The sequence below is a fragment of the Miniopterus schreibersii genome (assembly GCF_964146895.1).
Source record: "Miniopterus schreibersii genome assembly, chromosome: 1".
Lineage (NCBI taxonomy): Eukaryota > Metazoa > Chordata > Mammalia > Chiroptera > Miniopteridae > Miniopterus > Miniopterus schreibersii.
In genome coordinates this window covers 10226310-10251758 of record NC_138101.1, presented here as the reverse complement: position 1 = coordinate 10251758, position 25449 = coordinate 10226310, and the positions used below count along the sequence as shown (strand labels likewise).

Sequence of the window (25449 nt, the reverse complement as noted above, 5' to 3'; positions counted from 1 at the left end):
GCGCAGCCGTCGGGGAGATGCTCGCCTTCCCCGCAGGCACACGATACGCAGGATGCAAACTGGGGCCAAGAGTAAACAGTGAATATTACAGAGCTGATATCATAGTATTTTGACTGGAAAGATTTTTTTTTTTAAAGGCTCAAAAATGGAAATATCAGAGCATATGTTAGAGAGATTGTGAATACTTAATATTCTCTGCACAAGGTGTTCCCTTCAGTTTCCAGGAGCTGATATTTAAATTTGCAACTAGGTCAAGCCTGGGAAATAACAGAAGAATGTATTGACATTTCTGCATGGTGCTCAGCACAGAAGTCTAATCTTACTCCTTTCTCCCCTGACTATATAAAGTAGAAAGATTTTATGATTTGACAGCAATATAAAGCATTCTGCAGAACTGTGAAAACATTTGAAGTTCTCTGTTTTAAGTGGTTAAAGGAGTCCATGTGTGCAAGGATCTCTGATAACCTGTCTCAAATATCATCTTTAAAAGATGTGAGATATGTCAATCAATATTTTTGCCTTCTACACATTTAATTATCCCATGAAAATCAACAGAAAAAAACACTACACAAGGAAATCATTTTCTAAATAAAGTTGCACTGCAGCTGTTAGTGGTCTTAAATATGACTGTTTTCTAAGGTTCTAGAGTACATGCTTTTTCATTACGCATCACTTTAGGAAAAAACCCACCACAAAAACCTAAAGAGTACCTAGTACTATACAATCAACATGCGTTCTCGCCACTAACAAGCCTTTGATAGATAATTTCTCTCCCAAATGGCCTAGGAATCAATTTCTATGGAAAATAACCTTATATGATGGCTGCACAACTTGTGCATTTACTAAAAATCAAGGAATTGTAAAAAAGAAGTAATAATCTTATAATGAGAGTTTGACAGTTATGAGAATGCACCTGAAGTATATAGATATAAAACCTAGATTTGGATTCTATTTTCCAAATTATAAGTAAAATTCAGACTGACTAGGTTTTTCTCCTCCCGAAAGTTTTAAGTGTCAAACCTGATCATTCCAGAATGTGGCAAGCCTAAGTTCGCTGAGCTTAATTCCATTTCTGTTTCCCTAGAATCAAGGCCCCACTCTGGCCTTTTAATAGGTCAGTGTTGTGAAATTAATATTTTTAGATTCTTTGTTTTTTAAGGTTGTATGTGTGGATGGGGCCTGGAGAAGATATGTGAGAGGGAACCGTATTCTAAATTGGTGTTTCATGCTGTCTTGTAAAGCACGAGATAAATTGGGGAGCAACGGGGAATGCCCTTTCAAAATAGAAGCAGTGCCTGACACAGCAGTTGTTACACAATAAACCTGAGCCATCACCGATTTTACCGTCTATCGCGGTCATCACCCCCCTACCCACTCACAATGCACAATGTCCTTTGGGGTTCTGAGAAGTATTGATAAACTCTCTTGCACTCCCCCCTAGGGAACTATATTTCTGATGACTCACAGAAGTCACAAGCGAACCTCTTAACATTGAGCCTTTGCACTGGGAACATAAACTGCATTTATTACCATTATTACGTAATTCAGTTTTGCTATACTCATCTGTTACCTGAGATTTTATTTTGTTGAATTTCTAAGTGGATGTATGGAAACAAAGCAGTTACTCAACTACGTCTTGCGGTCTGCTACAGAAAAAGAGTTTAAAAGCGGGCCTTAAAAGAAGAGGCTCTAACTTGTCTCGGATTTTCCTAATTTATGCAAGACACATTCACAATGACTTTTATATTTCTATCTCAACCATAAATCCTAAGTTACTCTGGTAACTGAACAAAGCTAAATAGTTCATTTGGCTTATGCAAGTTCCAGCTTTTCACCTTAAAAATGTAAAGTATCTGTTGGCATATTCTGTGCAGTTAAATAGGAATCACAAACCAGACAAATTCAAATGGTCACCTAATTTTGATATCTCTGGGCTGAAGATGCTTCAACGTGAAGTGGGAGCGGAGGGTAATAAAAGTTTCCCTGGCTCCCCCTTTAAATCCAACGGAGTGGGAGGCTAAATGGGACCAAAGGTATCTATGTACACGCATAAGAGTTCTCACAAGGACATCTCGTAAAAATAATGAGTTTATCAAGTGAAGTTGCATTTTAATCAGTGCTTCGGAAGCAAATTATCTAATTTAAATGCACTGAAATAGAAAGTGACTTCTACATCCAGTTAGAGTTACATGCAAGACAGTAATTTTAGCACTTGGTATTTATTCTTCAGTATCTGGATAGCTGAGCATGAAGAGCGCCCATAAACTGCCACCATTACCAATTACTGTGAGCCTACTGTGTGCCTAGCACTATACTAGGAGCTTTACACTCGGTACTCTCAATTCTCCCAAACACACGTGAACAAGAGCTCTAATTCCCATTGCTCAGATGAGAAAATGTAAGCACAAGAGGTAAAGTAACTCGCTCAAAGTTATAAAGCCAGTAAACAGTGGTATCTTCGCATACGGCATATCAAGAAGGGCGAGTCTTGGAAATGAGAAGACCACAGTGATTCTGTTTCTCCAATGAGACCCAGTTCTTTTATAATTATTATTTTTAACTTAAGCCTGTAAGTTGCATAACTCGGAGGCTGTGTAGTGAACCAAGCCTAAGAGTCAGACGGGGAAATTCCCCGGGAGGTGCACATGATTCCTAAATACCGAAGCTGGTTGACGCATGGTATAATCCTGTGTTTTTGGAAGATATATTTATCTCATTTCCTAGTTTTCAACTAGTTGACCATGTTTCCAAAGAAGCTGTCTGGTTTGGAAAATGACATTAATTTGGATCTAAGGAAAGAAGCATACCATTTTTATTAAATTTTAAAATGTTTCTGACTATCTAGATGACAACAAAGTCATTCTGAAAGGCAATCAATTATCAGCCTGCTTGAGAAAAAAATGAGTTACTCTATTTCTGTCTGAGGGACTACTGCTGATGGTAGCTTTAAGTTTAGGAGACATCCATCCATCCATCCATCCATTCACTCACTCACTCATTCACTCACTCACTCATTCACGGCACTACTGCCAAGTCCCTTTTAATGCTATTTTCTAAGCAGCATAAGAATTTAGGCTATGTGTGACATTCTACATTCATTCAATTGTTAGGCAGTTTATGTCATTTCTGTTGCTGGTGAATGTGTAATGACTGGCTGGCTCTCTGAACCAAGAAAAGAGCCTGAGTTTTTACTGATTTCAGTGGTGGAAATACTCCCAGCATGGCTGGTTCAAGGCCAACATCAAGCATGATGTCATGGAAGTTGGCTATCAGAAGAGATGCACACCCTGAGCTCTCAGAGTGCAGTTCAAATATATTCCTTTTATAAAAGTGGTTCTGAAATTGTGGCCCCTGGACCAGAACATCACCTGGGAACATACAGAAACAAACATTGGAAGGCATATCTGAGATGTGAATCAGAAACTACAGGTAGAGCCCAGGAATTTGTATTTTAATACAACGTTCAGGTGATTCTGATGTACGCTATTTGGAAACAATTCCTCCACACCACTGCCTGCATGTCTAACTCTGTGAGCAGTGGGCATGTCTACATGAAACCACGATCTTCTGAAGTCAGGTGTAAGAAATACAATGAGAAAACGTGCATGCCACTTTAGTCCTCCTGGGAAAGGAATCATTACTTTGTCTTGGGTTTTCTTAAACACACTTACAGCTATGTAAACTACTCTCTCTGGACATAATTCTATGAGATAATGGTTCTCACACAGATTCATTTGAGACAGTACCTGACATCTAAAATGACACTTTTTAAAGCAAAAGTTATCCTACAAAAATAACTTAATGTGTGATTATGTTCCTCTAATTTTGCCAGATTTCATTTTACTAAAGTAAAATCCATTTCCATCAATGTTGAAAAGAAATCATGCGATGGCAAAGATGCACCTGTTGTACAGAATTATCCCTGTGTGTGGTGTTCCAACAGCACATTAAATAATGCATAATGTGGAAAAAAAGTTTACCACAGTCATCTTTTATAATATAAAATTCCATAAACTGAATTTAAACTGAACAAATTCCCTACGGTAAGAATTAATAAAAATACCTCTTTTTAAAATAGTGTAGTGTACTTTTCCAATGGCAACCAAACAGGAAACACATTATGACTTGAAAATTTAATTCAACTCTACAAAATATGTATTAAGCAACAGAGTTAGTGATGGATTTTGCTAGAATGATGGGGAAGGAATACCTTTCACCACAGTGCACCTTCTAGTAGCCTGAGCAAGGTCAGAAGCATTTGGATAAATGCCAGAAAATGAGTCGGAGCAGAGTTAAGACTTGGGACAGATTTCAAGTTGAAGGTGGAGGTAAGAAAAATATTAAGAGTAACTCCCTACATCTGTGATGCCAAAAATCTGTGACGGCTCTTGGTGAAATTAGGAATGTGACAGGGACACAGGGTTGGGTGCAGCAAAGGAAATCACCTCGGTTTGGACATTCTGAAATTATCATCCCAACAGCGATCATTTTGACTATTTGGCATGTATTGTTCTAAATATTTTACATGTATCAAATCATACAATTCTTACCACAGTCTCACGAAGACAGAACTATGATCTATTATAACCACCTACCAGGTGAGGCCCAGAGAGCTTATGCCACTTGCTCAAGACACGCAGTTAATGGCCAGCAGAGCCGGGCCTCTAGTCAAGGCAGACTGTCCTTAGGGCACCAGTGCTTTTTCATTACTTCAGTTTTCATCTTGAGCAATAATGACCCTCAAATAGTTCAAAAATCAAAATGCCCTAAAATGGTATTCACATACATGCCTTGCTTCCACCCCACTCTCCTCTCTGTCCCTCCTTTGTCTTTATACAAATACATGGACATAAAAACACAAAAATTTACCTACTTTGACACTGTTTCTGCCTTACTGCTTTTTCCTTTTAAACTGAGCAATATACCTTCAATATAATACACAGAAACCTCCTCATTCCCTCCCTCCCTCCCCTCCCCTTTTCTTTTTACAACATTGCGTTCCATTTTGTGGATGTATTGCACACAGTTTACTGAGATAGAAATTCAGGTTGCTGCCTAACCTTTGTTTTTACAACCAGTGCCACAGCGAATTACCCGGAGCACATGTTATTTCTGCGTCTTCAGCTCTATCTGTAGGATCAGGTTCCAGAAGTGGGATTTTATAGGATAGACAGTAAATGTACTTGTAATTTTGATAGATATTTTCAAAATTCTCTCCATAGAAACTGTAAACAGTCTGTATACTTTCCGTGTTAACGTATAAAGATTGAGGGTACACTTTCGACGCCTCTGCTATACTCCAGGAAGAAATATCAGAAAAACTTCCCTGTCCTGTTACTGTTACAAGGGAGACGAGAATAAAGAGAACGAGGGAGAGGAGTGGGGACAGAGCTGAGTCTACAGTTCCACATTCAGAGACCTTGTGGGGTAGGTGCCGCGTTATCATTTACAGAAGTGGATTGTGAGGCACGGAAAATTAAGCGCCTTGCCTGAGTTTACACGCTAGAGACTGGCCAAGCCTAGATCTGAACACGCATCTTAGGCACTAGGACCCTTACTTGTCAAATACTATACTCTCCTAACGTGTTGAAGTAATTTAATCATTCCCTACGGTCTCTATTATACAAAAGCACTTTTCTATTCCTAATTGGTATATTGATATGTTCATATTACATATACATATAATACATATTAATAGATCAATTAATCAATCAAACTATCATTTCTCTATTTGAATTTTAGGTAATTGTTGTTTCTCTTCCTTAAAAACATGTAGTAACTTTTCTTGATTGTGTGCCACAAACTAAAGAGCAAGAATTAACTAAAGACTATGCCTTCCCTAGACTTCTGCTTCATATTGAAGTATGCCAGGTGGTGTTATTATTTTCATGAATACCACGGGGCACACTCTATTGTTTGTTAGTAGAAAATGGCAATGAAGATAAACTCAAGATAAGCTCTTTATAGCCAGTCCTCATGTGGATATAATTTATCCCGGGTCCTACAACGTATCTAGAAATACTTTAAGGGTACAGTTTTGTGAATACCATCTTCGATAAGTCAACCTCAAGGCCTTTATTATGGTTCCTGAAAGTTCTCTGCTGTTTCACTGCATACAATAAAACAAAAATATCAAGACCAATAATGAACCACAAAAATCAATATTCTGAAATCTTTCTACGGGCATCAAATTGAGGCTGCATGATTTAAGGCCTATCAATATCTACGATGTTGGCACTAATTCATCACCATCTGGAGATGAAGGAACGATCGCATTTTACTTGGAAACCAATAATTATGTGTTTGTTTCCATGCTGTAAATATTCCCCGGTGGGTTAGCTCAGCACCAGAAGGATTCCATTCATTGCTACGACTGGCATCGACTTTTCCTGGAACTTTTGTGGAGCATCAAGTAGGATGTGAAGGCTTTTGAAGCACATGGATATATATAAGAATAACATCAGCGATCTAGAGATCAGTACCTCTACTTAGTCCCAGTGAATGGCCTGGAGCAGCGAGAGTGGCAAGCTCTCCCCTGGGACCCACACTCAGCCCCCCGGCATCCAGCCCCCCTAGCCCTGAACTGAGTCTGCGAGTATCTGCGCTCTCTCTCCAAGTACTTTGCGCATCCATGAGCAGGTGTGTCCCAAGGTAATGGCTTTCCAGCTTTACTCCATTTCCGTTTCCGAAAGGGGTTGCAGGAAGGCCCTACTTTGGGGTAATGGGGGAAGCCTGTGGTCCTGCTAGAAATCTCTCCTGCAGTTATCCAACTGGAGTCTGCCATCTGTTCCTGCCAGGGCCCTACCACGTGCCACAGAGTCTGCTGTAGCCAGTCCACCCCTCCCTCCCCATGACCAAACAACAGAGAAGCAGTTCCTCATTAAACAACTGTCTTCATCTTCACCAGTGACTGAGAGCTTCACCTGTAAATGGCAGAGGCCGGGTGAGAGCCGGTGTCGTAGCTGGCACGGACGCGCCCCCGGTAGAGCTCCACGGCGATGTGGTCCTTGTCCCCCTTGTACAGGAGGATCCCGCTGTCTTCGTCTGTGGCAATCTAGGAGGAAGTCCCCTGCCATTAGTACGATGGACAGTCACCCAAACATTTCATCAAAAAGAAACAAGACTGCAGGGAAGACTTTCTACGACGGCTTGTTTTCCCCTTATGGCCGTGAGAAAATACTACTGCACGCCGAAATTATTACTTGAAAGATAACCTAGTCTAAATCACTTCATTGCAAATAAATTCCTAAAGAAGTGCTTTTTATTACATCCATACACATATTTTTACTCTTTCTGTACATATTGGCAATGACAGAGCTTAAAGATGCATGTCCCATGAAATATGCAAAAACAAGGAATTTACATACATAATTTATACTTTGGTAAATTAAAGCTGAAAAATAGTTTCCCCAGCATTAGAGTGCAGAGTATTTACAGTAAATCAAGCTTTTCCCCTTCAGTTTCAAACTGTATTTTCCCAGCAGAGCATGAGAAAATCTAACCAGGATAAAAGTGATGTTTCCGGTGTGTGGAAGAACAGTAACAACTACCCAAGGACACACCGCAGGCTGTGCCTGAACTTTCTCGGTGGAGCTTTCCGCCTCCCTGCTCGTTTCGCTTCTGTAACGGCTCTATTTATGGCATATGTAAAATGCAACCGCACTGAGCAAGGCTGATCCTCCTATTTCATATAAAAACGCAAATTCTTTATAGTGATGGAATGAAAAGAGGGAAATCTCTCTTTTTTCCTCCCTGCTTTTTGGATTTTTTCGGCTTTCAATGAATCCGTTCTCTAGAAGTTCAGACTTAAACCTGAAACTACTGTATACTCATAACAATCTGCTGTGGCAAATGCTGGCAGCGGGCAGGCAGGTGTTTTAGTAAAGAAGGCCTGTCTGCCGTCCAGGGTCCCATTCCTCCTGACTTGTAAAGAATGCCCTGCCCCTCGCGGGAGTGCCGGGACAAACCAAACTCGGGGCGGGGTCTACAGGAAACAGGCGAAAACCATTTGAATTCAAAACGTATTAAAATATTTTGCTTACCCGATGAAACAAACATGCAGGCCCAATCTGCCCCACGTCACCTGCACGTGTTCCCTCTAATCTAGTCTCACCTTGTCTGCAGGGATCCGAATCGCTGACTCAGGGGTACACGGTGACTTGGAGGAAAGACTCACAATAAAAGTGAGTTTGTTCATTCCATGCCTATTGTCAAAGGTCCTGGTTGAATAGTTAAAGGATGCTTTGCCGAATACTTGGCCGCCTGTGACGTCTCACCTGCCCTCCTCTCAGCGGCAGGTTCTCTATGGAAAGCGCCCCCACCCCCTGCCCCGTGCAGGGCCCGGCTGCAGGGCCATAAAGATAAATGAATAAAAAGCCTTTACCCAAGCACAGAACAAAGAGACATACTTTGTTGCTGCGTGTGTGTGTGTGTGTGTGTGTGTGTGTGTGTGTTTCTCAAACAAGTAATGAATGAAAATACCCGGTTCCCATTTTGTTTGGGAAAGTACAGATGTTGGGGAGAAGAGTGGTGCTTTCCCACAAGGGGCCCTGTCTGTCATTGTGTCCGGAAGCCTGTAACTGTCCCTGTAACAGATCACATCACTCCCAAACCACCATGACGTTTATGCTTTAAAGCTGAATTTGGCTTCAGATGAGAGTGGCTCTTGCCAGTGGGGGAAACTTCCTTACCTGCAGTGAGATGTTCGTCTGCGGCCGAACCTTGGCCGAAGGGATTTGAAGATAGGACTCCTTGTTTACAAAATTCACACTAACCAACTTCTCACACTTCTCGCCCTGGAAGCCAGGCAGACACTGGCATATCGGCTCCTGTATCCTGATGATGCACTGAGCTCCGTTCTGACAGTCAAAATTATCACAGGGGCTGGTGCGAGGCAGGACCATGGGTGGAGAAAACTCGCAGAACAAGCCACTAAAGAGAAGAGAGCGACAGGTCCGTGAGGTGTTCCTTAACTGCCGACGTGCACTGGGTCCCGCGAGACCCGCCTCTGCCCGCAGGTGTGTCCCTCCCTCACCTGTAGCCGTCGGGGCAGGTGCACGTGTAGCCGTTGACCGCGTCCGTGCAGCGGGCTCCGTTCTTGCACTTGTGATCTTGGCAGTCGTCGAAGTCCACGTCGCAGTGCTCGCCTATGTATCCTGGCGCGCAGTCGCACCTGTGCGAACAAGCAGGGACACGCCTTCAAACCCCGCTGAGCCAAAATAAGCCGGACAGCTCATGTCGTCTAGGAAAAGCGGGCACTGTCTTTAAAAACTGTATTTAGACAGGCTCACAGAGCCCCCAAATTAAAGGACGCCTAGAAACAGCACCGGTCTGCAAAGCATCCCACGGTGGCTCACGGTGGCCTGTCGGGAATGGCGATCTCACCTCCCTGACGACTGAGTACCCACAACCCAAAGAAGAACAGACCCAGTGCACTAGGGTGCTGCCTTCTCTCTACGTTGTTTCTTTCCCACTCTCCACCTCTCCCCCCCCTCCCTCCCTCCCTCCCTCCCTCCCTCCCTCCCTCCCTCCCTCCCTCCCTTCTTTCCCCACTTTATTTGCCTATAGTGCCCACTATTTTCAGCTCTAATTCATTAAAGGAGTTGAGATAGAAGTGCTATGCTGTCAAATTTACAAAAATATTAAGCAATTTTTAAAATAAATAACATTTAAAATTTTCTAATAGAAAATAAGTACATTGGAATAAAATACATTTTTTTTTTTTAATGAAAAAATATGTTAACACTGGATTCCCTAACTCATAATAAGTGCAGCTAATCACTGTGCAGAATGGGGCTGACCTAACGGAGTGGGGCAGGGGAGCCCACAGAGCTCCTGGGGCTGGTCTCTGGGACAGCTTCTCGCCTCGTCCTGCCGGGGGTGTGGGGCAGGAGGGGTCTCAGCTGCCCGATGATGAGGACCCAGGGACTGAGGACCCAGGGACGATACACGGCTGCTGTTCTCTGAGCTCGTCCTCTGGGCCAGACCCTGTCCTAACCATGTGGCCCGTATGGACTCGCTGAACGCTCTCCACATCGGAGAACGCTCTGTGACATCGGAGCTGCCATTACTCCCCTCTACAGGGGAGGCAACTAAGGGACACACTGTTTAAGTGCCTTACCCAAGGCCATTCACCTTGTAAGCGCCACAGCCAGAAGCTGAGCGCAAACAATCTGACGAGGGAGCCCGGGTTTCTAACCACTGCACATGCTGTCAGATAATTAATTCCACAGGGCTCTCTGCAAAGCCTGCCGGTCTCTATCTAGTGCTGACCACTGGGATCTCTACTACGACAGCAGGGACCCAGGGCTTCAGAGTTGCTGAGTGGCCTGTGCAGTGGTTTCTGAACTCTGCTTTGTGGGGATATAGAGGACCATGGAACCCTATATATATGGCCACAGCAGGGGCTGGGGGTGCTTCTGGTAGCTTCTCTCCACCCTCCATCTGCCCCCAGCACTCTCACATTGCAGTTTATGAGTTTTACACATTGGGCTTCCACGAGCATTTCTGGTTTAGGTTTAAGAAAGGGTTTGCTAGCCCTGGCCAGTGTGGCTCAGCTGGTTCGGCATTGTCCTGTGACCTGAAGGGTCGCCGGTTCAATTCGCGGTTGGGACACATGCCCAGGTTGGGGTTTGATCCCTGGTCCCGGTGGGTACAGGAGGTAACTAATCTAAGTTTCTCTCTCATATTGAAGTGTTTTTTTCCCTCTCTCTCCCGCCCTTCCTCTCTCTCTAAAGTCCATTAAAAAAATGAGGGGGGGGGAGGTTGCTGACTTTAAAACTCAACAAACCAGGGAACTATGGTTTAGCTTTACAGAAATTGGACTTGGCCGATAGATGGAACTGGGTTTGTATCCTGCCTTCATGCCTAAGTGGACATCATTTTGACTAAGTTATTTAATCTAAGTGTTCATTTCCTCATCTGTAATATATATAGAATAAAAACATTTCCATCCCATAGATTTATTAAAAGATTAAATAAAACACCATCTGTAAAATAATGCACATAGTGTTTGATATATAATGCATGATCAATAAGTGGCAGGTATCTTTTAAATAATTCTATTTAGTCTTTAGACTTCTTTAAAAGCCTTTAGGGTTAGGCTGTTGCAATTACCCACTTTTCTATTTTAAAGCCACTAGGGTTTAAGCGAGTGAGGGTAATTAAAAACACCCACGTGAGTGTGGACGTTGCTGAATGCCAGGGGTTTTGACTGCAAGTGCAAAATCGAGATTTAAGAGCTATCTGAGAACTGGTGAATGAAAATAAATGGGGTAACACACAGCCTTTCGGCTTGGCACGTGTGAATTAAGAAATGAAATGAGCTCACTGTGTAAGCACGCCTGCCCTAGAGCCAGTGGCTTGAGGGCTAAATCACAACAAGCAGAGTAAATAAGTCTGAAGTGAAAGGGATCCTAGGCGGCCGCAGACACGCAGACAGATGGACAGGCACCCAGAACCCAGGGGCCTCCACCCACGCTGATGTGAGCGAGCTGAAGCGCCCAGCATTGCAAGGAAGAAGAAACGCTTTGAAACACTCTGAATTATTTATCTGAGGAAGGAAATCAAAGTGAAAGATAAGAGACCCGTACATTCACCACAGTGGCTGTTCTAAGAGCTATTTTATATTCCCTTCTCTGCAAATACCATTTCTAAAGCCCATGAGAGCTGGGAGTCACATTATGACCAACTTTTTTTTTTCTTTCTGGTCTTTCCTCTGCATCTAAGATCTAGTTTTAAAACAGGAAGAAAATACTTAATTAGGAATCTCCTAAAGTTTGTGTTATCAATAAAACCTATCATATTCCCTCAACTCCATTATCTGACAAGGAGTGAGGGAGAAAGCAAAGACTATAAAATATACTGTTTGGAAGCCCAAAAGCTGACTAAGTAAGATGCATGCTTGAAAATACTGCTTATGGCATATCGTGGTCTAAAAATATCTCAAAGCAATTTAGGAGATTTATGAGGTATATAATAAAGCAAGAGAAGTAAAACCAGCTCTCTCAGCTCAGTAATAAGAAAATGAAGTTGAAGTAACGGTACAAGTTGTCCAAACAACGCTTGTCAGTAGAGATTTTTCTTCAGCAGCATTCATACAGTTTCGCTTTTTAAGTCCATTTTCTTTTTGCAACTCCCTTTCCCACAATGTGCAGTTATTTATAATATGGGAGTAACAGCATTTACCGTGACTTCACCTGTTTTCTGCTAAGCTACATCCAGCTGTAAAACAAGCTCACAAATTACTGCTGAAAACCATGGGTTCCCAAATCAGCGAACCCATAATCCAAAAAGATGCACTTTTAAGAGTGTGCAACCTCAAAAAATTAAAAACAGAACTACCTTATGACCCAGCAATTCCACTTCTGGGTATTTATCCAAAGAAATCCAAAGCACTAATTTGAAAAGATACATGCACCCCTTTGTTTGCTGTAGTGTTATTTACAATAGCCAAGATGTGGAAGCACTAGGTGCCCCCTGATGGGACAATGGGTAGAGAAGCTGAGGCACGTATGTACAATGGAATATTACTTGGTCATGAAAACAACGAAATGTTGCCATTTGTGACATGAATGGACCTAGAGGTCATTATGCTAAGTGAAATAAGTCAGACAAATAAAAAGACAAATAATGGATGATTTCACTTATATGTGGAATCTAAAGGACACAATAAATGAACAAACAAAACAAACTCATAGATACAGAGAACAAACTGATGGCTGCCAAAGGGGAAGTGGGGTTGTGGGACTGGGTAAAAAAGAATTGAAGGGATTAGATAGTACAAATGGGTAGTTACAGAATAGTCACAGAACTATAAAGTACAGCATAGGAAGTATAGTCAATAACACTGTAATAACTATGTACGGTGCCAGGTGGTTACCAGACTTATTGGAGGGATCACTTTGTAAATTATATAAGTGTCTAACCACTATGATGTATACCTGAAACCAATATAAAATAATACTGAATGTCAACTGTAACTGAAAAAGAGTGTGACATCTAATTGATAGTAATAAAAGACATTAAATTAAATATTCATCTTTTTTAAAATGAACCTCCTCATGCTGTAATGATTTTCATTAAGTCTTACTAATATTTTGCCTTATAATTACATTGCACAAAGTCCTGTGAAACCTGTAGAGCAGATAAACTGTTGTGGAAAACCACCTTTACTGACAAATTTATCTAAGAAATGATAATATTTGTTATGTATGTGATGGACTTTTAAGTTGTCAAGTTCAATTGTGGGCAGATCAAAGACATTAGGCGTTCAACTAGTTTATATATTTAGATGAACAAACATGCAATGCATAGTTTTCTATAAACTAAAGAATTCAATAAGACTTTTGGTTTTTAAACAGGATTGTAAACTAAAATATGAAAAGTAGAATCAAGGGTATTCTTTTCTTTTTCAATAAGTCATCAAATGGAATCTGCAGCTATTGCAACTGTATCTGTATATTCTAAAATGATAAATTTTAAACCAAGGTGAGTCAAAAAATTAAATAAAACTTGAGAATAAACATTTTTTTTCAGACTGATCTTTAAAGGCAGTGGGAGTCTAGGTAATACTGACCCCTACTTCCCAGCCTACAGATTGTTTGAGGATCTGTTGACAAATTGCAGTATGTTAGAGTCCCAGCTCGAATCCCATCTTCTTTCCTAAAACTGTTCTTGACCTGAGTCATTTTTAATTCTCTGAATCCTACGGCAATTAAACCAGAGTCATTTCACTGAGAAGATCAAGTATGTGAAAGTGAGTAGCCATAAAGCAGTATAAAAACATAAGGTGGTAATATTGCCATGTGCCCTGACCCACGGCAGGTTCTCAATAACAATTGCTTAAAGGAACAAATCACGGTATTTGCCAGTTGTCTGATGTAAGCACAGCTCAGCTCCTGAACCCGGCTGTGTCACCCCTGAGAGTGCAGCTCCCCTTCTATAATAAACCAACTGCAATGTCAATGAAGGCCAAATGTTGTGAGAGGTAACCTGTGTTAGAAAAATCACTCAGCCGGGAGTATAAGTCTGAGCTCCAGCTCTGCCAGTAAATAACCTCGAGATACTTGGACAGCCACTGGTCGCGTTGGGCCATGGTTTCCTCACGTTCAAAAGGAGAAACTTGGGCAAGAAGATGTCTAAACTACTGCCGTTTCTGAGAAGAGAAGTTGCTGTTGACAGACCCTTAAAATATTTTAGGATTGTGGCAAAGGTGTCACTTAATTTGATAGCAAACAAATTTCAGGAAGATTGCTGGGGAGGGCATAAAAGATGATTTTGAAGTTCTGAGTCCACTGGAAGGAGCCGTCTACCCAGAGAGGCCACATGCTTTACCATCCCACACAAGCTGTATGGCAGGGGAGGGGCACTATCACTCACTGCACTGAGACCACAGGCATAAACTGGGACGGTCCCAGGACAACCTGGGGCACAGGGTCCCTCCGCCTTCCTCGCCTTGGGTAGTTAAAGTATTGCCACCGATTAACAAATGTTCAGTTACATTAAATTAAACTTCCTATTTTACCAGACTTACATTCAAATAATACAGCACCTATGAGATATTACAAATTTATCTGGCCTTCAAATAAATTTTCGTATAGTAAAAGGCTATTTTATTTCATACATGCCTTCCTAGGAAGAGTCATGGAAAAAAGGAAACACTCTCTTATTTTTTCAGTGTACTGAAAAAATGTCCCTTTAATCCCGAGCAAAGGTGTGGGGGGCTAGATCGGGAAAGGAGAGTGGAGAAGAGTTCCTAGAAGAGGGCAGCCCCCAGTTGTGAGCAGTGAGGGGCCCCCAACTTACTTGACTCCCTTTGGCGTCAGGATGCACTTGGAGTCGTGCTGGCAGGGGTTCAGGTCCTGGGCACAGAAGTTCAGCTTCTCCTCACACAGCTCACCTGTTAACATGGCAAAGAGTGTCAGTTCATACAGGAAGGGTGACAGGCTTCCAGCCAGCGGGCTGTGTCATGGGCCTTACAGGTTAGCCCAGTTTGTGATTGGCAAAAAAATAAATAAAAAATAAATAAATCACAAGACATAGAAACAGAAGATGCAAAATTCTGGTCCTGCTGGTACATAGCCTTAGGATTTGGGAAAACACAAGTACTGTGATCTGAGACGAACACCAGCTTTTTAGAATATACCATGGGAATTAGCAAAAGGAAATTTGAGTGCTTTTCATTTCTATTATTATATTTATTTTATTTTAGCCTTTTTATGGAGGTATAGCGTATACCCAAAGGATGAATGAACAGCTAATAAATATTCACAGACTGAGCCCACTCAGTTTAGCAGAATCCTCACCTAGAAACAACACCGTGACCAGCATCCCAGAGGTCTGACCCCGGGGTAAACGACTGCCATCCTGACAGTACCTCGGATTAGTTGTGCCCGTTTTTGAGCCTGACATAGGTAGAATCATTCTGTATCGACCCTTTTACGTCTGGCTTACTCTATTTAACGTCTGAAAAAATAATCCTCAAATCTTCATAGTCTCCAAGGTCTTGTAAGTCTAGAATAAAATATTTTCCCCACTTACAACTTACTGCAGCAGCTCCAGAGAATACTCTTTAGCTACATCCACTGAGACCGACAGGAAAAGGCAAAAGGAAAATCAATCTAGATGAGAACATAGACTTTTTCTGAGCATCACCCAGGTTGGAAGGAATAGTTTTTATCAATAAAAGAGAGTGAAAAGCACACGCACGAGGGGTCTACACACACGGTGTTAACTGCATGTCTGACTCTGTCTTAGGAACTTTCTTCAAATACAAATAACATGGTTCTTTTTCATTTTCATATTTATCAGGCCTAATATGATTTTCAGGGAGACGACTTTCCCAATCATTGTGTGAGATTAATAGGGGAATGGAAAAATATAATATAAAAAGTTCTTTTCTACCTTACTTCTGAATTATTTTTAATTATTTTAGTGACACATCCATAAGCCACTGTTCATTTCTGAGAAACTATTAGAACTTTTATTTGTTCCAAGTGTGTGGATTTAAACAGCACTGGCTAAACAATGAGGCGCTCGGAGCACAACCCTTTATTAGAAGACTGTCCTTTTAGTAATACTTTGATAATGGGTAGAAACAGTTCCTTAGCAACTAAATGTGGCATATTATTTACACCTCAAGGATCTTTTCCTATGATGCAAATATACACATGTGCTCATCTAGGTGTTACATCAATTTGCTCTATGACAAGCTAGGTTTTTTTTCCATCTCTTAAGGCAAACTGACTGCAGTAAAAGTCTCGTATGTTTCCTCCACAAGAAGCCTTTCTGCGTCTCTGCATCTGTACAAAAATGTTTTCACAACGTACATATGATGAGCTATTTTGAAACAGGGTTTATTTAAAACTTTTCCCTTACTGTTAGTATCATGCTGAGTAATGCACCCTGATGGAACTTATCCTCAAAATTCTTTGGCTCACCATGATGAAACACACTTCCAGTTTTCTAACTGAATCTATCTGGTTGGATTCAGGCTCTCTGCAGCAGTCTACACCCAAAGCAGTTTGAAAGAACTGATAATAGAGAAGGACCATTTGAAATATGTAATAAATGACATTCTATGCATTTTTCACTTTATCCCCAAATAAAAAATTGTTTTAAAAATAAGAAAGGGAGACGTGCTTTCCTTTCTATTCACCGTGATCTTATCCTATGCGACCCAACCCAATCCATCCAACTAAGCCCACGTGAACTGCAGTTCACAAGGATTTACTGCGGGATGCTCTGTGCTAGATCCTGGGGCTGCAAGGGTGCATGCGATGGACGCTGCCCTCAGTCAGCTCCCAGTCTACCAGCAGAGGAGGTGTGAGCTGGAGACAGAACACAGAGGAAGAACTTCAGCTCCAAGAGAAGGAAAGAGAGTTGACTCTTACACTCCACCAGGTATTTCTCTATAAGCTTGATGTGGGGGGAAAAGTGAGAAAGGAGATGATTCTAAGTAACTACTGGCTAAACAGATGGCCAAGTCTGTAATCAATCACAGCTTCTAGACTAAGGGCGCCAAATTGAATGTGAAAAGCTACATCAATGCCAAGCATTTCTTACCTTATCAGGAATCCATGGTGTAAGAATAACACTGCAGCAACAGGAGTCACTGCTACAGCTGTGAATGAGAGTCCTTGTGACCATTATGAAGCTATGTGTCGGACACTCTGGTAAGACTGATGACTTCAAAAAGGATTTGTCTCCTTTTAAGTATCACCAAATACTGTAATAGTAACAAATACCACAAGAGCGTTTCGTGTCCCATTACCACCTCCCTCCCTTTTAAAACCCATCTTCCATCCTATACTCCTGGCTGCGTCTGTTCACTGGTTTATGAATTTATCTCAAACCCGTGCCTGGGCTGATGGTGTTTCATTTTGCTTTAGTAACTTTAATAAGTTCTGTTCTCAATTTTCCCATCCCTCCTATGTGTCCTTCTTTATGAAAACTTCCTGGGTATTATTATTAACCATTTGTTATCTATCTACAATTTTCATATGTCATGTCTCCTTCTGCCTAACTTAGAGCACATATTGTATGCATTGATACTGACTTAACGAACAATTGTATGGTGCTTACTACTGTGTGTTAGACAGTTTTAAAGGTTCTGAAAATAAGCAGTCACTAAATGTTCATGAGAATCATATAAGGTAACGTTTGGAGTTGCACTGTTTTGGGTGCACTGCATATTATTGGTATTTATTTCATTCCCTTTCTTTGTAAGATCACTGAGAGCAATATGCTTGGCATATCTGCCTTTATATCTTTTAGAGTACAGTTTGGAGACATATGAAAATAGTAGTTATGGAAAGAAAGATTCATGCTTTTTAAGGCAAGAACTCTATCTTGCTGACCTTTATTTGACTTCAATTTCAGTTTAGCCTTTAGACATTTTTCTGTTTAATTTTACTGGATAGTCACTCATCAATAATAAATAGCTATGCTCTTTCCTTTAAACATGACTCTAGGTTTTTCCATGGCCAACTATTAAAATAAAGGTTTTCACTGGACTATTTCTTTAATTTGTCCTAATTGGATTGGATTCTGCTATACTTTGGGGAAGGTGGCTCTTAAAGTTCAAATAGTGTCCCACAGTAGTGACACCCAGGAGCTCGATCTAAGGTGGGAAACGTAGCGAGCCCCAGGGACAAATACAGGATTTGCTATCTGCTTCTCAATCGGGACAGGAAAAGAGGGCACTTGGAAATATTGTTGGTTCTCCAGGCAGAATGGAAACAAAATGCACAAACAGCGGTGTCCTCATGTGCTTTTAGCCACTAATGAAAAACTTCTGAAAACCTCATCGTATGAAGAGGACATGATGCAACTTTTCTTTCCTTCCTCTCCTTCCCCTCCTCCTTCACTGGTGTGTGTGTAGTCAGAGCAAGACTTGAGTTAGTGGGAAAATCAGGAGAAAGTAAACAATAAGGCACCAGACATTGCCTTTTTAAGGGTCCAGGGCCTGCCTGAGATAGTATCACCCATGGCTGCCCCTGTCCTGAGACAATAAAGCGTGAGGTGACAGAAAGGCAAAGAGCAAATGTTCTTTCTATACTACACATGGTTAATGTGGTCACCTACTGTCCCGTAAGCAGGTCTTTATATTTTTAACACGGCTTTAGGAAGGATAAGTCAGCCTTTGGAGTGGTCAAGGTCAGTGTGGTTGAAGACAGGTTCAACCCCAGAGCCCATGAACTCCTCAAACGACAGGGGCCTAGGCAGACTTGACTCCATAATTTGGCACCAACACAGCAAATCCTGTGTATTTGCTCTCAGCCCCGGATCCTTAAAGGTCCCCAATGACAAAGCGATAGTGTGGACACCATGGCTGCCTGACATTTGAGATTTCACTTTTGATCAAACAAGGAAATTAATTTTCCTCATACTTCAAGTTTTCAGAATTTTCGTTGATAAGTTAAAAAGGTGTGTGTGTGTGCGGGTGGGGGGTCTGTGTTTGCAGGAAATAGAGAGGGGTCAACCAGGGAGCCCACTGTTAGCCCTTCAGGACACCAGAGTTAGCGAATGAGCTGCTCTAACTTGTGAAGGAAAAGCACCGCGCGTCCTAAACAGAGGTGACTCTTTTGTAAGAAAGTGACCTCTGGCTTTGGCGCCCTTCCTCCTGACTGTGTCTGTCAGGTGACTGTGGCAGAGGGCGGACTGGAAACGGCCGAGCTCTGCCCTTACACTAAGGAGGGCTGTGAGGGAGCAGGGAGCAGCAATGCCCACTCCCCAGCCCCCTCCTGAGGAAGAGCCACGATTCGTTACGCACTAAGTACCTGTACATGTGGCTTTTCCGAAGAGCCTGTGTTCTGGCAATGCGACCACACACCCTGCCTTGCTCAGAAGTCTTGGCTTACACCTGTGACCCAAGGTAATCATCAAGAGTGCCCCCCATGGAGTCACACAGATGCCCTGACTCGGATGATAAATGTCGTGGTCACCTTCTAGGTGGAGCAGTAGAAGCTGAATCATCAGAGTGAATGTTCTGTTTGGAGTGACAAGCGAACAGGCATAAAGGGCGAAATCACAGGGAGAAACTACGCTTACTGGGTGAGGTGACATTTGGGTTGCGGAGTTACCGCTTGAAATGGCCTTCTGCAACTTCCTCAGTCTAGAAGAGCGGACTGGTTGCAGAGAAATGAACTATTTTATTGTTCTGAGTCCCAATTCTTCATCGGAAAATGAGGTTCTGACATTGAAGTTGTATGAGGTCAACTGTGGCTCTAAAAAGTCTTTTTAAAAATGCTTATAAAGGGATGGGTAACGCAGAAAGCAAGTTAGCAGAAGGAGCATCTCGCTGAGCCGCGCAAAGCAACACTCTCGCACTCAGGCGCAGAACCAAAGTGTCAGCACCGCCCAGAGCCCCCGACTCACCAATGTCACTGCAGCGGGGCAGCAATCTCAGTGCACGCTGACAGTCCTTCAGGGGAACAGTCCCTGGAGTGGGCCCTGCCTCCTGCTCACTTTAGATCCATGAACCTAACCGATGTTAATGTTCCTTCCTTTCGAAACACAAGAGGCCCTTCCTTTTATCTTCATTTGTACTTCTGGCACCTTCAGTTACCTTTTCACTTATATTTATTACCCAAACTTACCAAAGTAGTTTTGTACCTGTTCTACAAACGTCTCCCACGATACCCATGGAGTGATCTGCCTATGATTTTTTTCTAATGATCCTGATAGAAAATCAGATTAACATTACCAGATATCTTGAGTGGCAATTATGTGCGAGGCCCTGCGATAACGCTGGGAGTCTAATGGTGACCAGCGACAACAAAGATGACAGCCCTGTTCTCACGAGCTTATACAGGAGAGGTGGAGGGGAGGAGAGCTAGGAGTCTAGTAATTTCTCGAGCAGCTATAAAACCGCCGTGATAAATGCTGAGCAGAAGGTGCCCGGGTGCCCTAGGAGAGGGGCTGCCCGGGGAGGTTTTGTGAAGGGAGATTTGGATATGAGGGCGAAGGGGGGATGAGGGCTGGCAGGGGGCGGATGGGGACATGAGCTCCGAGACGGGGATGAGCCCAGGACAGCGTGGCGCCAGAGGGGCCACACAAGCTGGCCGGGGCCCCTTGGCAGGCCGGCTCTCCCCTGTAGCACTGGAGGCTCTGAAGTGGACGATGGCATGTGACACCTGCACTTGGAAGGGAACATTCTGGCGCCAGTGGAGGATGGGTTACAGAGGGCCAGGCGCGAATGGCATGACACAGGACCTGGCCTGCGCTCGGGCGGTGGCAGGAGACCCGATGGCCTGGAGGGGGTCAGGAAGCCCAATGGTGGAAATTTGTCACGGGCTGGATGATGCAGCAGGCGACAGAAGGGGGTGTCTGGGACTTCTGCTGTCTGGTGTGTATATGTGGAAGCACTTCTCAGCCACATGGAGAACACTGGAAGAAGACCAAGTTTTCTGGTGCAAAGCTCAAGGTTTTTAAACACGGTGACGCGATGGCATGGATGGAGTATGTCCCCCCCCAAAGGAACGCACTGGAGCCCTCCAGGGCCTCGGGATGTAAACTCACTTGGAGACAACCCTTTACAGAGGTAATCCAGTAAAAACGAACTCATCGGGGTGGGTCCTGCTCCAGCACGGCCGATGTTCTTATCAAAACAGAAAATGGGGCACGGAGGGGAGGTGACGTGAAGAGCCACGGGGAGGGGGCGACCGCTGCGGGCCAGGGAGAGGGGCCTGCGGCAGATGCCCCTCACAGAGCTCCAGGGACCGGCCCTGCTGCCACGTGGACCTCAGACTCCAACCTCCGGGACTGGGAGACAATACGTTTCTGTTGTTGAAGCCACCCGGTGTGTGGGACTGGTCACAGTAGACAGGCCAACCGATGCAGGCGGGGAGGTCTAAAGTAATCAAGGTTTAGGGTGGGAATAAAAGTTTTTCCTTCCTTCCTTCCTTCCTTCCTTCCTTCCTTCCTTCCTTCCTTCCTTCCTTCCTTCCTTCCTTCCTTCCTCCCTCCCTCCCTCCCTCCCTCCCTCCCTCCCTCCCTCCCATGTCTCTTTCCTTTCTTAGTTCATCCCACGTGGTAGTTCTCTCCTGAGCCTCACATTTTCTCCCGGGTCTCAGAGTTTCTTTAGCAGAATAGTAATAAGCGATGCGCGAGGAAAGGGGGTGGCCCATGACCATGACCTCTGCATTTCAGAAGCAGCAAGGACTGCACAGAACGCAGCAGAGTGGTCTGGCATCATCTCTGTTTGCTGCCGGGGCCAGAAGCCTTCTGCAAGCACTGAGTCATGGCTGACTTGGACAATAAACCCTCAGCCCTCTCTCCAAGGGGAGCTGGTATTAACCATTAGGGTTTGCAGGACGGGCAACCCGAACAGCAGTGAGTGCCAATTATGTATGACGTTAGGATAGCAAAGGTGATAATGCAAGAGAACCACAAACTTTGGCATCTTAGAGAGGCGGAGAAAAGTGAGCCCAATGCCTAGTTCCATCAACTGTACTATAAATTTGGAGAGTGGCTTGAGCTTTGAATAACAGCTGAACTTAAAAGTAACTACTAATATCTAAGAACTTATATGCTTATAGGCATAACCTATGGACACAGACATTGGTATGGGGGAGGCCTGGGGTGGGGTAGATGCAGGGTGGAGGGGATTGATGGGGGGAAAACGGGGACATCTGTAATACTGTCAACAATAAAGATAAATAATAATTAAATTAAAAAATAAAATTAACTACTAATATCTGTACTATTCTTAGTTATAAAAATAATAATCTTGAAAGTATTTTTTAAACTTCAATTATGTCAAAGACATCAACACTCAACACAAGCGGAAGATACCTAAGTCGAATCCTGAAACCAATATGAATGACATTTCCTGCACATACTCTCAAACTTCTTAAACAATATATTTAAAAAAAAAATACTGGCTTAACTCATGGCACTGTTACAAATTCTTAACTGTAGTGATGCTTTGGCCACCTAGTCCATGGCAGTTAACATTAAATGGTTCCTGAAACTAGTCATAGTGTAAAAAAATTAACCACTTGTAACAACCTCCATTTAGACATACTCTGGAGTGAGAGTTTTTATATGAGGAAAATAAAAAAAGGTGCTTTCGTAATTTTTATAATACGATGTTGGGGAATATATTTTGAGCTCCACCCAGCAAATGATTAAAGGGTGAGCATGACAAAGTCCTTACCCTGGAGGGTCCAATCTGGAAAATTTAGAAAAATGAGGTGCCCAATTTTCCAGTGCTCCTTAAAAGTTCCACTTAGTGATGGACCATGGGCCATTTAGAGACCGGCTGAATGACTTATTATTGCTTTCACTTATTAGTGAAAACTATACTACACAGTCCCTGAATTCATTACCCCTAAAGAGGCCTGTTCTCTTTGGAAATTGTGCTAACCAGAGGCAACTTTAGAAGAGTTTCTGGATGGATGATTCATTGCTTTCTATCTACCAAGAAATTTGGGTGACAGCATGTCTTACGTAGGCTTATTCATTCCTCAAAGCCTGCCTAGCAGAAAAGAGGATGATCATTTTGTCCCTGGATTAGGATTTCTGGAATTTTCCAATTCAAATAATTCTGTTTAAAGTATTGCCCTGACCAGTGTTGCTCAGTGGTGAGAGCGTCAGCCTGCACACCTAAGGGTAGCAGGTTCGATTCCCCAGACTGGTAGGGGCACGTGCCGGAGGCAACCCATCGATGTCTCTCTCATCCTCTCTCTCTCCCCTCCCTTCCACTCTCTCTAAAAATCAATGGAAAAAATATCCTCGGGTGAGGCTTAACAACGACAATACGTATTCATTTGTTTTACACTAATGGAGAGATAGGAAAGAATGGATTTGAATTAATATCTTTTCTGAATCTTTCCAAAAATAAGATAATTGCAGATATGAGTAACATCACGTTGCTGGAATGCTGAACTGTTGTTAGTTTCTACTAATGCAGCCAGATTAATTTATTTTTTCTCTACAACAGGCAAAAATGTCAGAGTCCATTCCAGGGCTCATAGGTACACCAAGGGGTGGGGAGGGCTCTGGGGCTGACGGTGCAGCCTGGTCTTGTTCCTGTTCATAAATTGTACCAAATTCATTTTTTTAATACAAAAGGATCACTGATTTTGATAATAATGGAAAGGGAATTTATGGCAGCAATCTGAATAAGTGGACCAGAATTCTACTGTTAAAACTAATCTGTTATGACATTTTCAAATATAGTTGGAAGAAGGAAGGAAGTCTGGTTGAATTCCTGACAGAATCCCCAGGACACAGATTTCTGGAGGGTCAAACGCATCATTCTTCGAACATTTGCATTTAAACTCTTACTTGGCTCAAGAAAACCCTGAATAAATGGTATCGGTTTACTCTCCTGGAATTGGCACAGCAAGGGAAGGTATCAAAAAACAATTTATTGGATAAAACAAATGAGATTTAATTTCTTAACAGTACACTCATTGAGGACAGGGGGCAAGTACCTTTGCCTACAGTTAATATCTGTGCCTCTTTATCCCCATTGCATTAATTGGCAAATTATCTCTCACAAAATAGACACTTCACAGCTGTTGAAAAATGTAAGATAACTTATTTGATTGCACCTCAAAGGCAAATACGTTTTTAATGTTAATAAAGGAGACCCAGATGGCATGAGGGACAATGTGAGGAAGCAGAGAGAGTATTAGGGAAGCTGGTAGCAGGTTTGAGTGCTGACGTCGGCCTGCCATGGGCAGCCTGGTGGCTCAGACATTCCTGTACTCTCCTCTGCTAGATAATGACAATCCCAAGTGGAAGTGGGGAGGGTGAGCCCAGGAACCGAGGAAGCGTGCCTGTAAGCACTTAAGTGGCATGACTGAGAAAGGTTAAGATACATGGACCTGGATGATTCTCGTTACCAAATTTTAAAAATTCCATCCAATTCCTATCAGAAATTGTACATTTCCCATTTGTTCTGTTTTTGGTTAGTTTATTTTGTTCATTAGATTCCACACATAGTGAGATCATATGGTATGTGTCTTTCCCTGACGGGCTTATTTCACTTAGCACAATGCTCTCCAGGTCCTTCCACGCTGATGCGAAGGGGAAGAGCTCCTTCTTTCCCACGGCTGACTAGTACTCTGTCATGTAAATGTCCCACAGCTTTTTACCCACCCATCTGCTGATGGGCTGCTTCCACATCTCGGCTCCTGTACGTAAGGCTGCACAAACATAGGGGTGCGTATGTTCTTTTGAATTGGTGTTTTGTGTTTCTTCCCAAAACTTCCCCAAAGTTGAACTGCTGGGTCACTAGGCAGCTCCATTTCTAATTTTTTGAGGAACTTCCACACTGTTTCCACAGTGGCTGCCCCGGTCTGCAGCCCCACCAGCAGGGCACCAGGGGTCTCTTCTCCCCACACCGTCGCCAGCACCTGTCTAGTGATTTACTGACGGCAGCCACTCCAGCAGCTGGGAGGTGATGGCTCATTGTGGTTTTCCATCTGCTCTTTAATCATGTGAAGACAAAGGCTCTCTCTCCTCCCACCGACCTTGCCGGGTGGCAGGGAGATGGATGGACCTCACTAGAGGGTGGACGTGGCTCACGGGATCATGGGAGTCACCCAGGGCAGGTCCACTGAACTGGACTTGAACGAAAATGATTCCAATGTCCCCCTCTTTTGCTGAGCCCAACTAGAACAGTGTGTGACATGCTCTGCTGAAGGTTTCAATCCCAACGCCACAGCATGGTAACATGGGCAGATGTCCACTCTCCAATCTTGTCGGTGGTGATGGTAACAACTGGCTTTATTTCCATTAGGAAGTCACAGATTATTTATAAATAGCGTGATTCTATTTCTTATTTTTTAAAGTAGTCAACTATATCTGGAGATTGTTTTTAATCATCTGAGGCTTTCTAATTTGTGTTGACTGTCCTGAAATGTGTCCTCTCAATCAGAAATAGTTAACTGACCTTCACAATACGATCAACACTTCCCTGAACTTAATTAAGTC

At 42.9% G+C, this 25449-nt stretch overlaps 1 protein-coding gene across 3 annotated transcripts in view; it reads right to left on the bottom strand.

Moving 5' to 3' along the window:
* The window catches only part of SLIT2 (slit guidance ligand 2), a 297260-nt gene that overhangs the window by 9486 nt on the left and 262325 nt on the right, over positions 1-25449 (bottom strand). For all 3 annotated transcript variants that reach the window (XM_081147027.1, XM_081147028.1, XM_081147029.1), the window contains 4 exons: positions 14806-14899; positions 9035-9172; positions 8691-8931; positions 6924-7054 (listed from right to left, as the gene is read on the bottom strand). In XM_081147027.1, coding sequence (XP_081003153.1) covers positions 6924-7054; positions 8691-8931; positions 9035-9172; positions 14806-14899 — 604 coding nt within the window. The remainder of the gene's footprint in view (positions 1-6923; positions 7055-8690; positions 8932-9034; positions 9173-14805; positions 14900-25449) is intronic.